The sequence below is a fragment of the Dermacentor andersoni genome, chromosome 3 (genome assembly GCF_023375885.2).
Source record: "Dermacentor andersoni chromosome 3, qqDerAnde1_hic_scaffold, whole genome shotgun sequence".
Classification (NCBI taxonomy): Eukaryota; Metazoa; Arthropoda; class Arachnida; order Ixodida; family Ixodidae; genus Dermacentor; species Dermacentor andersoni.
Window position 1 is genome coordinate 160,591,893 of NC_092816.1, and position 15,175 is coordinate 160,607,067.

The window sequence follows — 15,175 nt, forward strand, 5'->3', positions numbered from 1 at the left end:
AACTCTGGAACTATTGTAGCTACAAGAAAACCAATTACAGTGTTGAAATCGGCATTGCAAACTCTACTAATACCTAAAATATCAAAGTTCTAGGTCAGGAAATAAAAAAAATCTTTTTCGAGTAGCATCTCTCCTTAAGGACTCTGAAAACAGATTTAAAGTGATCACATGAATGTTTACATGCTCCTGTGAAGCGCTAAAGAAATGTCGCGAGCTGACCAGGCACCAAATTTTATTCTATTCAATCACCAACAAAGAAACTGAAACATAATGCCATTATACCAACGAAGTGTGAACTAAAGATAATGGCATGTGGTATGCACTGCATTTCTGTATTGATGATCATTCGTAGTTTGTGACGAAACAGGAGCAGCCGTAATTTAAGAATTATATATACATACCTTCAGTAGGTCATTTTGCTTATATTATTTTTTTCCCTAGCTGCAAGCCAACGGAGGTGAAGGGGCACAACTGCCTAATTGTTGGGTGTTCGTAGACAGGACTGCTCGGCCCATAGGCCGCTCAAAAAGGAACAAGCAAGCATACTTTTCGGAGCACAAAAGGGTGCACTGCTTAATGTATCAGTTCCCTTTGTGCACTAATAGAATTATATGCCACCTCGATGGCCATACCCTGGTAGGTGGCATTATGCAGGTAAGCTGCCTCCTTGGATGCTACTATGTGTTTGTGCATTCTTATTGTGGCTCAGTAAGTGCTAAACAATTTAGAGTCTGCTCAAGTCAATGCAAATTGACATCAGTGCAAGAAGGTGCTCCTGCACAGCTATATTGAACACACTTTGTTCCTCCTTCACTTCACAATTCCCCTTGCTTAGATGTGCCTGAAAGTATCACCGTGGATGTACACTTCATAGAGAATTGTGGCCAACTGTCCAGAGAAAACAGCATCCAACACGGAATGCAAAGAAACTGACATGATTACTCATCAATTAGAAAGCATTTCCCATATTCTTACGAGTATAGGGGACTTTTACTTTAGCCACAATGGCGAGCTGCAGAGTGGCAAGGGCAGCTGCTGCTAGCGTTGTCCTTTCTCCTTACTAAATGGCAGGTGTGCATGCACAAATACAAGGGGGATCGAAAAAGACAACACAAACCTTTATTCTTTAGTGGTATTTATGTTGATTTTGCACAGGCTCTTGGGCATGGCTAAGACCTTAACAGCTGCTTTCTTCGCATTTTGTTTTACATTGTCATTGATTATGCACAGATGAAACTACAAGTATGCATTGAAGTTCAGTTGTTTCATATTTACAGTGTAGCTACTCTTTCTTACAAGCATATTGCACGAGTCAGGCATACGGAAAGCTTGAGAGGCTCGTCGGCAGAGATGCTTTCGTGGTGTACGGTGACACTGCATACCCTTCGAGGTCCCTCTGATGAAACCTTATAGTGGTGCCTTCCTCACAACTTCACAGCAGGCTTTCAATTATGCAATGAGCCATGTGCAACGGGCAGTTGAATGTAAATTTGGCTAAATTGTTTCCCAATTTGCTTTCCTTGACTACAGAAAGAACCAGAAACTTCTCAAATAGCAAGTGTCACAGACGCACAAGGGAGAAAGAATTCTTACCAACTGCCACACTTGCATGTACAGTAGCAAGTTTTAATTCTGTTTTAGTTTAAACCTGCCTGGCCTAATGTCATACCTAAGCCTGCCTGCATGGATTGCATGCACTGGCTAGTTCTCTCCCTAGCACAGTTTCAATTCAGATTACCGTATTCGAATACAGGTCGACATTTCTTCTCCCCAGAAATGTTACGTAAAATGAAACATCGACCTATATTCTCGACCAAAGAATCTCGACCTATATTCGTAAAGAATGCTAGCAATAGTACTGAGCTAATGAAGTCCCTTTGTCACGCATGACTTAAAGTCAGTCCGGAGATCATCCAGACTGACTTTAAGAAAAAGTGCTGCATGTCGAACATACTTGACGGCACAAATGGTAAGGGTGTAAGGATGCCTGCGAAGCATTTGAGGTTGATTTCCCGGCAGTTCTGATGAGAATGCAGCTTATGGTGAATAAAGAAGGGTCTTGTTCTAAGTTTTGAGTTTTTTTGGAAAGGCATGGGTTGACCAAGTTAACATTATTTTTATGCGCTGCTGAGTTCAATACATGGGGGTCGACCTATATTATAGTAAATACGGCATTACTAAGTTTTTGCTTAACTCTTTTACCCCTACTGCATTCTATAGGTGGCTCAAGTTTGCTTTGTCTACTGCAGTGTGTTATATTGCATTTATTTTTTTATGCCTTGAACGTGTGAGTGGTTCAATTCAGTGCAATGGCAACATATTGTTACGTCCAAGCGCGTCAAAGGGACGCGTGGATCAAGAAGAGAGGGGAAGAGGAGAACGAAGACTGTGCAGCGGCCATTCCTGTTCTTCGTAGCCTGCCGTTCCTGCCCTCGCACGCCTAAATAAACCCCTTTTCCCCGTGCTTGTAACAAATTGGTGGACGGTGCGGGGTAAACCTCGTAATCACGGAGCCTACGCTGCTACAACTTCGCCGAAGCCGTCGACTTGCCGGACTTCCGCCACCCTCACCTGCCATGCCTGAATACGCCTGCCAGATTCCCGAAGGATCTGACGCGGCTTCAAGGCCAACACCTGGTGTTCCGTGGCAATACTACCGGGTGCCACTCACTTTCGGAGGAAAAGCCGGAGAAGATGTCGACGAGTGGCTCACGAACTACCGAAGGGTGAGCCGGTCTAACGGTTGGAACTCGACCGCACAGTTGTCCAATGTTGTGTTTTCCCTTACCGACACAGCGCTCGTCTGGTATGAGAATCACGAAGACACGCTCACTTCGTGGGAGCTTTTCGTCGAGGAGCTCAGAGCGTGTTTTGGAGACTCTAGCGCAAAAAAAGAAACGCGCTGAACAGACGCTTTCACAAAGAGCTCAGATTCCCGGCGAGACCTGTACGACTTATATCGAAGAAGTGCTGAAATTGTGTAAGATAGTCAACTCTCAGATGTCTGAAGATGACAAAGTGGGACATTTGTTGAAAGGAATAGCCGAAGACGTCTACAATTTTTTGATCGGCAAGGAAAGCTTGGACTCCGTGTCTGACGTCATTCGCCACTGCAGGACCTTTGAGACGTTGAAGATGCGACGGATAATACCGAAGTTTGGTCGCCTGGCTAATGTCACGACGGTGGCGAGTGTAGACCCGAGCTCGTGTGTTGACCTTCCATCCACTATACGGCAGATTGTTCGCGAAGAGTTGCTCCATCAGGAAGAGATGTACCGTTGCACCCCCAGCATCACTGGCGCGTACTCACCACACGAGATGAGAAACACGGCCGTTTCGACCGCATGGCAACCCACGGTTCACTCAGCGACCATGGAGTATAGGTCTACCCCACAAACGAGAGGGACCATGAGCTATCAAGGTCATGACTACGGCCAACACCCACGCCGCACGCAGGCCTCCCGGCGGCCGATGCCTAGCCATGATGAATGTCACCCACCTGCTGTCTATGCAGTCGACAGCAACATGCGCGACTACATGGAAAAACATCGCAATTCGAGGCATCTGCCGGTGTGTTTCCAATGCGGTGTCGCGGGCCACATAGCGAGGTTTTGCAATCGTCGCCCAACAACGTGGAATGGTCGATCCGGATTTTCAACAAGGCCCACACCTCCTACGAGGACAACTCAACAGCCGTACACCACCTCTTGGTCAGCTGGCGTCCCTCCTGGCAACGATTACTGGCAGAGAAGCTTCAGGAGCCGCTCGCCGGCATCTGACAGGAGTTTGACGCCACCGCCAACTTCTCGTGCACCGCGTTTACGTCAATCGCCATCGCCAGTGCGCCGCTCCTCCTCGCCTTCACAACCGGAAAACTAGCTAGCGCGGCCGATGGGGGTGAGGTCGCTCGACATGTGCTATCGACAGAAATGCCCCCCGCAGTTGCTATGATTAAGAACAAAGTGCATGTACTTGTTGATGGTGTTCCTACAATGGCTTTAGTGGATACCGGAGCAACTGTATCCGTAATGAGTCTCGGTTTTAAAGGTCGGTTGGGGCGTAAAGTTGTATTTCGGTGGGACCAGGCTGCAACGTTTTGTGGAGTGAGCGGCGAGTCGTTGCGCCCTGTTTGTGTGTGCACTGCTGACGTATCCTTGGCTGGTGGAATTTTCGCTACGGAGTTTGTAGTTATTCCCCGATCGACGCACGAAGTGATTTTGGGCATCGACTTTTTGCGACAGTGTGGTGCGACCGTCGATTGTCGCACGGGGGAAGTTTGCGTCGATGGCCATGTTTCGTCCGGGCTCTTAGAGGAGACTTGCAGTCAAGGTGAACTTTGTGTGTCTGCAGATACTGTTGTGCCTGCGTCCACCTCTGTGTGCGTGCCGGTTGTGTGTCGCGGTGAAGTTCCAGACAGTTTTGATGCCTCCGTAGAGCCAATGCATCTCAATTGTGTGAAGAAGAACGTTTTTGTCCCTCATTGTGTGGTATCCATCGGCAACGGGCGTGCTGGCTTGTGGACGGCCAACTGCTCGGCAGAACCCGTCCTGCTTCCAGACGGCTTGAAACTCGCCTACTTTACAGAATACACGTCTTCGTCCGTAGCCGTACTAACAGATCGGCCGTGTGAACCTGCTGACCTTCGCCACGTCTCAGACAAAAAGCTTCTGTCTATGATAAACAAGTCACTCAGCACAAGGGAGCGCCATACCTTGGTGGATACACTTTCTAAGCATCTGTCAGTGTTTGACTTTGCGCAGCCGGACAAAGCGTTCTCGATCCCCGAGTCACGAACACGCCATACTATCGATACGGGATCTGCGCGCCCGATCAGGCAAAAGCCTTATCGCGTGTCGCCTAACAAGCGGAAGATAATCGGGGAACAAGTGAATGACATGATGAAAAATGGAATAATACAAGAGTCCTCGAGTCCTTGGGCAGCTCCGGTCATACTTGTCAGAAAGAAAGACTGTAACTGGAGATTTTGCGTCGATTATCGAAGATTAAACGCCGTGACTAAGAAGGATGTCTACCCCCTGCCCCGGATTGATGATGCAATTGATTGCCTGCATTCGGCCTCTTATTTTTCTTCAGTGGACCTGCGCTCAGGATATTGGCAAATCCCGATACACCCGGCAGACAAGGAGAAAACAGCCTTCATAACCCCGGATGGATTATTCGAATTCAATGTGATGCCATTTGGGTTGTGCAACGCTCCAGCAACCTTTGAAAGGTTCATGGACACCATTCTACGTGGGTTAAAGTGGAACATCTGTATGTGCTATCTTGACGACGTTGTTATATTTGGGCGCACATTCAATGAGCACAATACGCGCCTGGATATTGTCCTCGACTGCATCAAAAACGCTGGCCTGGTTCTGAACTCCAAGAAATGTAACTTTGGTGACCGTCAAACACTTGTGCTGGGTCATCTTGTTGACAAAGACGGTATCCGGCCTGATCCCCTCAAGACGGCAGCTGTCGAGGCATTCAGTGCACCGCAGTCAGTGAAGCAACTTCGTAGTTTTCTGGGTCTTTGCTCTTACTTTCGCCGATTTATTCCTGGTTTTGCTGACGTCGCTTATCCTCTGACAAATCTGCTACATAGACGCACGGTTTGAGTGGACACCCGAGTGCGATTCTGCATTTCGTCAGCTGAAGTTCCTGTTAACCTCCCGACCCATCCTTCGCCACTTTAATCCTACTGCGCCAACAGAAATCCACACAGATGCTAGTGGCGTTGGTCTGGGTGCCGTCTTGGTCCAACGCTATGACGACCGTCAGCACGTGATTGCTTATGCAAGTCGCTCATTAAGCAAACCTGAACGCAACTACACGGTGACAGAACAAGAATGCCTCGCTGTAATCTTTGCGGTTCAGCGATTTCGCTCGTACTTGTACGGACGCCCATTCCAAGTCGTCACAGACCACCATTCCCTGTGCTGGCTCGTGAACCTTCGCGACCCTTGTGGTCGCCTTGCGCGCTGGGCTTTGAGGTTGCAGGAATATAACTTCACTGTTTCCTACAAGAGTGGCCGAAAACACGCTGACGCAGACTGCCTTTCCCGTATGCCGCTTGCCACGACGGACTGCGACGCAGACGATTTTGATCATCTCGTCGCTTCTGTGACACCCACTTTTCCAGATATCGATGCATTCAAAGCAGAACAGCGGACAGACACTAAATTGGAGCCACTCTTTACTTCTGCCCATTCAAGTGCAACAAGCAGCTACTGTGTACGTGACGGGCTCCTGTACAAAAAGAACTACTCAAGCACGGGTGCACGCTTCCTTCTAGTGGTGCCGGAGCGTCTGCGGCCAGCAATCCTTCAGGCTATGCACGATGACCCTACCTCCGGTCACTTAGGCACTGTGCGCACACTTTATCGAATTCAAGAACGCTTTTACTGGCCCCGGATGCGACATTCGGTTGAGTTTTATGTCGCCAGCTGCATACAGTGCCAACGTCGGAAACGCCCAACCACTGCCCCATCTGGTCTCCTTCAACCTGTGCCGCCTTCCAGCTCACCCTTTCGGCAAGTTGGAATTGATCTGTTAGGCCCTTTTCCAAAGTCATCTAAGGGGAACCGCTGGATAATTGTCTGCGCCGACTATTTCACACGCTATTGCGAGACGGCGGCTATACCATCAGCAACTGCCACCGAAGTGTCGCTTTTCTTACTTCACGCTATTGTTCTACGACATGGACCACCTGGTGTTATCATAAGCGACCGGGGACGTCAATTCACGGCGGATATCGTGGAAGAGCTTGTGCGTTTATGTAACTCGCACCTCCGGCACTCGACGCCGTATCATCCGCAAACGAACGGCCTCACTGAGCGCACTAATCGAACAATCACCAATATGCTTTCCATGTATGTTGCGTCCGATCACAAGAATTGGGATGAAGTTTTACCGTTTATTACTTACGCCTACAACACCGCCAAGCACGAGACAACCGGCTACAGCCCCTTCTTCCTTCTATATGCTCGGCCGCCCCAGTATACGCTCGACACTGTCCTCCCCTTTTACCACCACGAAAATCCTACAGTCGCCGATACGCTATGCCTCGCTGAAGAGGCTCGGCGACTTGCGCGTCTGCGGACTTTGGCATCGCAAGAAAACTCCAAAGCCCGCTACGACGCACGACATCGGCCTGTTACATATCACCCTGGTGATCTCGTTTGGCTTTGGACTCCCACAAGGAAGCGCGGTTTGTGTCAAAAGCTGCTGGCAAACTACGATGGACCGTATGTTGTCATCGACAAAGTCAGCGAAGTGAACTATACTCTCGCGCGCCTCACGAACACTGGTAGACGTTCTGCTAGGACACAAGTCGCGCATGTCGCACGGTTGAAATCATGTACGCCACGACAAGCTACTTGACTCGCCCAGGGGGCTTTGTCTGCGAGGGGAGGTATGTTACGTCCAAGCGCGTCAAAGGGACGCGTGGATCAAGAAGAGAGGGGAAGAGGAGAACGAAGACTGTGCAGCGGCCATTCCTGTTCTTCGTAGCCTGCCGTTCCTGCCCTCGCACGCCTAAATAAACCCCTTTTCCCCGTGCTTGTAACAATATCTTTCTTGTTTCATTCTTGTTTTTAAGCCTTTGTTGGGTTCAGTGCTTTTCATTCAAAACATCACAAATAAACATAGGTACCCAAAAAAAAAAGGAACTCAAGTGTTTCCACCAATGACTCCTTCATTTTTTTTTCTCCGCCTGCCACATGAACACTGTGGCGTCTGCTGTGCCCTCTCCCGTTACTCTCTCGATTTTGTACCAAGATGCCGCTTGGCGGCTCCACCATATTACCCGCTTGCAGACATTTCGAGCTGCGCATGTGTCGACTGTGAGCAAGGACTACAAAGGTTATTAGAAGTTTTTGCAATGACAATAAAACAAGTAATCTCTGCACAAAATAAAAAGTAATGTTGAAATAAATTATTATGAGTCTTACCGGGGCCACAATTACCACCTCGACCAAGTTGCAGACGACAGTTTTAACCTGTAGGTTTCTGGCAGCAGAAGATGAAGGTCCATCTGTGCTGCAACGGTGATGTTCCTGTGACATTTTACACGTCAGTATGCGCTGCTGTTGTGTACCGTTTTGTATGTCAAGACAGCGAAAGAAAGACCCTGGAGTGTCCTTTCACAACATACCAGCAAACAATGAGGTACAGGAACGATGGCTGCAAGTGAGAGCCTCAGGAACGAGAGCCTCAAGTACAACAAGCAAAGAGATGTTTTCCAGGGAGATGTTGACATCTGAGCTCTGGGCAACATTTTGTCGGCATCTGAAAGGAACTGGCGAACTGGCTCTTGTGCTTTTTACTCTGTGGCTTGCATGCGAGGTTCAGGATCCCGGTAGGATACTTCTTCACGAAAGCCTGAACTGGTGAGCTACTTGCGGAAACCACGAAGCATTTCATCAGAAATACTGAAGAGATGGGATTTTAAATCATTCGAGCTACGACTGACAACCATAAAATAAATGTCGCAGCCATTTAAGTATTATAGCGTGGGCAACTGCAAACCTGAATACCTCATCCCGCCAATCCAAGCTGAAGTTTGTTCCTGGCATTCGATTAGAGCCACATTATAAAAAACATCCGATCACAGTTTCTGGCAAAAGAATTCAGAAAAAAATGGCGAAATTTCTTTAACTTACAAAAACATATGCAAATGGTTTGTCCTTATGGATGTCAGCAATTGCCAACAAAATAGTCACCAAAATCACCCGGACTCCAAGCAGTTCTCTGATCCAGAGGGCTCGAGACTTCACTGGCTCGAGCTTGTTTTCTTAAAATATGTTGACTTGAAATTGGCAAGCGAACAGCAGAACCTCCTGACGTACCACGCCCTGGTATTCACAATTGTGTCTAACATTCAGTGCATTAGGTTTTTATTGGAGAGAGAATTCAAGTTTGTACTGACACGTAAATTTTAGAGCGACCCCATAGAATTGCTCTTTGGGACCCTTTGGTGCAGTGCTGGGTGCAATGACAAGCTGAACATCAGAAGCACTGTTTCTGGACTTGAGAAGATGCTGAAGATGGGAATAGTCGCTACTTCGCACACCAGTAACATACAAATTTCAAGCTCATTCTTTTCCTCACGCAACATTATTGGGACCAAACGAGAAGAAAGGTGGTTAAACGAGGGGCCCGATTTTTATTATACCCCAGTCACACGGGCACTTTCAAAGTCCTTTGAACCAAAGATCCTTTACTTCAAGGGAGAATGCGCGCTGTCACACGGGCACAGTAAAGGAGCCCTACTGGAAGGGAGCTTTGAGTCGAAGGAGTGCGCGTTCGTCCTTTAAAACCTCAAGGGAATACTCTCGAGCCTAGAGGGCGTCCGACAGCAGAAAAAAAAGATATCCAAAAATATGGAAGTTCAATTTTTACGTCTTCAGAACAAGCTTATAAGTACGAAATACTATTACTAAGGTACTAAACACTTTCGGGACACCCGCAATCTCCATCATGAAGCCGCCGGTACAGCAGCTCCGGCACGGCCTGTCGTCAGCAGCAACATCGATATGATCGACACAAACACGGGCAACACGGGCGCCACGCGCGATTTGGTTCTTTGGCGAGCGGCAGCTAGGCATTTCAAGTCTCCTCGGCTTTTTTCTGCGCGTCTTCCCTCGTCACTTTTGTTTAGTAGTTCTGTATTTTACCTCGTTTAAGCGCACCAACCGCTGCCTAGCCACAAGGAATGAGCGCCTCCGACTCCTCGCAAACGGCCCCGCCGCAACCATGAACAACGTGGGGCGAACAGGAGACATGGGCTCCCGTTCTTTGGGAAGAACATCTAGACCACCTGAGAGGAGAGCGGAGGAATGCTAGAGTATATGATCGCATTGTGCAAGGACTCGCCAGGCTCGAAATTATCCGGACAAGAAAACAGGTGCAGAGCAAGATCGACAACCTCACCCAAATGTACAGGTAAGCCTTGATATTATGTGCTACACATTGGCAGAAACAGCGTTGGCACTTAATTTCCAGTCATTTAAGGCTAGTATACTGATGTCGTGAGATGTGTGTGTGGGTTCATGCGCATGTTTTCGTCGATCGGCCGTGGTTCATTCAACGGGTCACTGCATTGTTTCATTTCTTTGTCTTTTTGTATTTGGTGAAGATGCACTTGATATGCCCGCCGAATTGAAACGTTAGATGCAACAGCTGAATTCCCTCACACGAGCACTACCGCAGCGTCCGTTTCAGATCCATATGTGCTGTGCTTGTCTTTCAAAAAAAAAGGGAACGGCTGGGAGCGTAAAGTTAAGCGTGTAGTGGGATTTAAGTGTAGTGTGATTTAAGTTAAGTGTGTAGTGTGAACTGTAGTGTGATTTGATGGAACATAAAATTCCCTAAAGTATTCATTCCCTGTTACCAAGACAGCTAACCATGTCTACTGGATAGTGCAAAATTCGCTGGCCTGCTCAGTGACAGTGAAAATTGTTCAAACAGCAGTGCGTGCATGCATGTTAACTTTGAGAGTAGCGCAAATGCTAGTTATGTCATGCTTAATCGAGGTTACTGGCACACGGCCACTGTTTATTTTGAAAGTATAGCGCTAAAGCACATACTGTAATTTTCTTCCTGCATGAAGTGTGCTTACTATGCCTATGGATTTTGCCTAGTTCGTGCAATAGCACTTATGCTGTTCACCGACCTTTCCAGAAGTTGGGCAAAGAAACGCACAACAGGCTCTGCACCTGTGCCATGGATGTATTTTAATGAAATACATCGCTTTCTTAGAACGCTGCCAGTGAATGACCAGTCGCTGGTAGAAGAAAGTGCAGCGCACTCAGATGCCACAGTTGAACAGGCAAGTTTGTCATGATAAACCTGTACAAATGCATGCTCATAATAGTGCATGAAGCAGACTCAGCATGACGTGCTTTTAAATGCATAAGAATGGACAAGTCAGTACAGCTTCGGATAGGTATGGCTGAAAACGCAAACAAAACAAATTGCCAATTGAGGCAGGACAAGTGCTCCCGAAAATTTTTTTATTTTTTATTTTTATTTATGCAGAAAGTGTGCAACAGGAAGTTTTTTGGTGTCGTGAACACTAGATCCACAATGTAAAAAATGCCTATAGAAGACAAGTGTATGGTTTTGATAATCAGGTGTGATGAGGCAGCCTTAATGAGCTCAGTAGGATGCTACTAAATCAAGTTTCACTGTTGTGTATGTGTGCTTAAGACACAATTCTTTTCACCCTTCAGTTGATCTGTAGCATGGAGCATGGCTACGAATCGCCAAACAACAACGAGGATGAATGGGCGCTGGAGCCATCGGAAGCTGTCCCCACATCAGAACTAGCAGATGAGGCACCATCACAGAGAAGTCGGATAACAAATGAAAACCAGCGTCGTTCTCGAAAGAGAAAGCTCACAAGCACAAGTGAATTTCAGCGGGACCTCCTTAACGAGCAACGCCTGCTTCGGCAGGCATTGGAATCGGCGACCAAAGAAGACCGGGTGCTCAGAGAGCGAAAAATAAATGCTCAAGAATGACTTGTTGGACTGCTGGAGCAGTATTTTAATAAAGATTGACGGGAGGTCGCGTCCCGCATTTGTTGTGACCTATTAGTCATTTCATCCTTGTACCTAGTGAAGAATGAAACTGATGCAGCTGTTGCTCAGCTTACAGCCTCAGGGCTGCAGGTTGTTTGTGCATGATGCTGGAACTCTTTAGTAGTACAGAAGCATTCTTAATAGATGTTTTCTATTGTGTATATGCAGGGCTTCTCCAGAATGTAGTAGGACTGAACTAAAAAAAAATGTATTCACAATTTTGACACATCGACTTAATACTTAGCAAAATAAGCCCGGTCTGCATCAACGCAGCATTTTCAGCGACTTTGCCTATCACTGAAGGCTCACTGGAACGCAGAAACTGAAATGCTCTTCAGCTTCCTCGTTACACCCCCCCCCCCCCCCTCTTGCTCTCTTCCCTCCTGAAACAATTTGTGCCACTCAAACGCACTTCATTACGCAATGGGTCTCACTCACAGTTATGCAGTTTGATGCAAAACTTCACTACGTAACGCTGCTCTAACAGACGATTCATTCTGCAGATGACGATGCACTTTTAAAGTGGTTCAGCTTAAACTCTATCTACACTCCCTGAAGGCTTGCAGACGACTGGCGCAACCGTAGCTAAGACCCCCACCACCCAACCAGTGCAATAGCATCTTCCTCCTTCACCACGTTGTGCTGGGAAAAAAATCAGTGCTACTACTTCCCAGACAAACCTTGTATATTGTGAATATACAAAGTGCCAGCATCAGCTGGCGCATATCAGCAACGCACATGTACAAAAGGGACCACAAAACATGTTTTCAATCAGTACAGTCTCCTGTCATATTGATACAGAACTGCTAGTTCATTAAACAAAAATGGCAGTTGAATAAATGTTGCAAGACGTAATTGTTTGTCGGAACTATTGGCTGTGCTACAGCAGAGCCGCCACCTGCTACCCGCTATGTTTACATGTGCTAGGAGAGCTTAAAGGTGATCTGTGTTGTAGTGCAGTCTGCCTATAAATGCTGGTTTGCACTTTTGCAGTGTGTAAAAACATCTGGTCTTGCACTGTTATTGCATTGTAAGGTCAGTGACTGAACAGTGTAAGATAAGTCATTCAGCTTTCAAATTAATTTTCCTACTTTCTCTGCTACAAAAGAAAAAAGTATTGTATGAGGATCATGATCGTGTCTGACATACCAGTTGCTAGATGCAAGAGACATAACGGGGAGCTGTTCAGCAGCTCCTATAATTGGCTATTTACTGTGGAATTGTTAGTTTGACTGAAGGTAACAGCTATTATGAGCCTACAGAAAATGTTGATAAAAGGCCTGCAAAATATTTGATACTATTTCGCATCACTCTAATGCACATAATCATGCAGGCAACTTTGTTGTTTCTGTGATAAAGATAACTTGTGAAGCAACATGATGACCCCACTAACATTCAGTGATGTAGCTATTTTGACTTAGAAACTGCTTTTCTATTTCACAGAGAATTCAAAGGGGGAAACAAAAAAACGTGGATATGTGTGCGTACAAGTGGACAATGAAGAGCAGCGCAGCAAACTGAACACAGCCCTGCATCACAAACTTTGGTGGCCTTCACGCTCGCGGTAATATTCAACGAGGGCTCCTCGAACATCTGGTCCACTCCCAACTTGCACATCTGTAGAATGTTCAGGTTGCACATACACCATACTTTCAATATCAGACTCTTGCAGCCACTGCTGTGAAAGAGAGTCTGAAAAGTGTTCACATATGTTGTGGAGCACACAACAGGCCCTTACGATCATTGGCACATTCGTAATGTCGGCGTCCATTTTCTTAAGAACCAGCCTAAATCGAGCTTTGAGCCTCCCGAACGCGTTTTCAACAATCCTTCGGGACCTTGATAAATTATAGTTGTACGACCTGTGCAGATCGTTCTCTCCAAAGCTCTTGAAGGGTTTCATCAAGTTAGAAGTCAGCGGAAACGCCTGGTCGCACAGGATCAACGGTGGTACCACAACTCCGCTGATTGTTGCTGTTGGGGCTTGGAACAAGGGTCCCTCAACCATATCGGCCAATACTGACTGGCGGTACACATACGCATCGTGACAGCGCCCTGGTGAACCGACGTTCACGTACCTGAACCGGTACTTATGGTCGACCAGGGCGAGCAATATGATGCTGTACCTGCAAAGAACAACGTCATAACTATTAAGTTACATAGCACCAGGAAATAAAAAGCAACGAATTACACTTACACAGGTCATAGTGCACCATTAAGAACGAGCGTTATGACTGGTGAAATGTCAAAACGTGCAGCAAGCCTAGCATTTATCTTTTAATTGCTTTGAAAACATTTAACGAAGGCAATGTTAAATGTTAATCCTTCAATTTGGTGAAACGTTTTCATCAACTACAGCCATAATTATTCATCACGTCAACAACAAAACGACCCAGAGAGAGATACTTACCAGCCTTTGTAGTTGTAGTAATCACTTGCGTGCTCCTTTGGCGGCGATACTGGTATGCGACAGCCGTCCAGGGCCCCGACGCCTTGCGGAAAGTCGCACACTGCCTGAAATTCTTTTATGTGCGCTGGCATGTCGTCCGGTGAAGGCATTTTGACCCATTCTTTCTCGAGGGTGGCAACAACAGTCGCACAAAATTCCCTGTAGATCACGTTCACGGTAGAACGACCAATGCCAAAGATGTCTGCTATTGCCCTGTCCTCCGCGCACGAGCACAGCTTATACAAGCTCACCGCCACACGCTTTTCTAGGGCGACGCACTCGCGCATGTTGGTCGCTTGTCGTTGCATTGCTGGCCGGCAAACGTCAACCAAGTATCTGAACGTCGTTTCCGATACCCGGAAAGACTGCTTGAAATGCCGGCTGCCAAGGTTTGGTAGCGTTTTCTCGAACCATTGTTCATGGCGACGATAGGCCCAGACCCGTCGCTGAACTGCGCGTCGCGATGAAGCGAGCGCCGTCAACAGGCAGTTGTTGGCGATGAGACGCCGCCGTATATCGCGCACCCTTTTGCTTGATGCCTCGACGTCCATTTCTAACGATGCCACTGCAGCAATCGCCAGTGCTATTTCATACTTTTTTCGCGCATCTTCAGCGTCGGAGCTCATCTTCACAATCGTTGCTTTGAAAACAGGCGAGAACACTAACCTAACGAACTGAAGCAAGGGCAACAACGAAGAATCGACGCCAACATGCGGTATAGCAAGCGGCACACATGGTGGCCATCATTACAAAATTACGTCTGTATTTGGTAAAGTAATGCTTTTACTGTGCGTGCATTTTGTTTTGATGTTTCTATGTATTAGAAAAAATAAATATTGCTGAAAAAATATATATTAATTTATTATAAGACGCATTTGAGCCATATTTTTTTATTACTTGCGAGGCGATGGCAGCGCTAAGGATACGTTGCGGTTTCTGTTAAAAGCTTCAACGGAGACCATCTGGAGACCGTGTAGCACCAACACATCTCCCTTGAACTAATGGGCGTTTGAAAGCTCAATGCTCCTTAACCTCAAAGGACTTCGAAAGTGCCCGTGTGACTGGGGTATTAGTCATATCATAAGAATCCAACAAACACTGGCACCAAGGACTATATAGGGGAACTTACTTGTGCTTA

At 46.9% G+C, this 15,175-nt stretch overlaps 1 protein-coding gene across 1 annotated transcript; it reads right to left on the reverse strand.

Annotated features, from left to right (window-relative positions):
- Positions 1 to 13,122: 13,122 nt before the first annotated feature.
- On the reverse strand, positions 13,123 to 14,911 carry LOC126524543 (uncharacterized). The gene is made up of 2 exons (XM_050172842.3): positions 13,999 to 14,911; positions 13,123 to 13,714 (listed from the first exon to the last, which is right to left on the reverse strand). Exons 1-2 carry the CDS (start codon positions 14,661 to 14,663, stop codon positions 13,123 to 13,125), a joined length of 1,257 nt encoding a protein of 418 aa, XP_050028799.1. The 5' UTR covers positions 14,664 to 14,911.
- Positions 14,912 to 15,175: the final 264 nt, after the last annotated feature.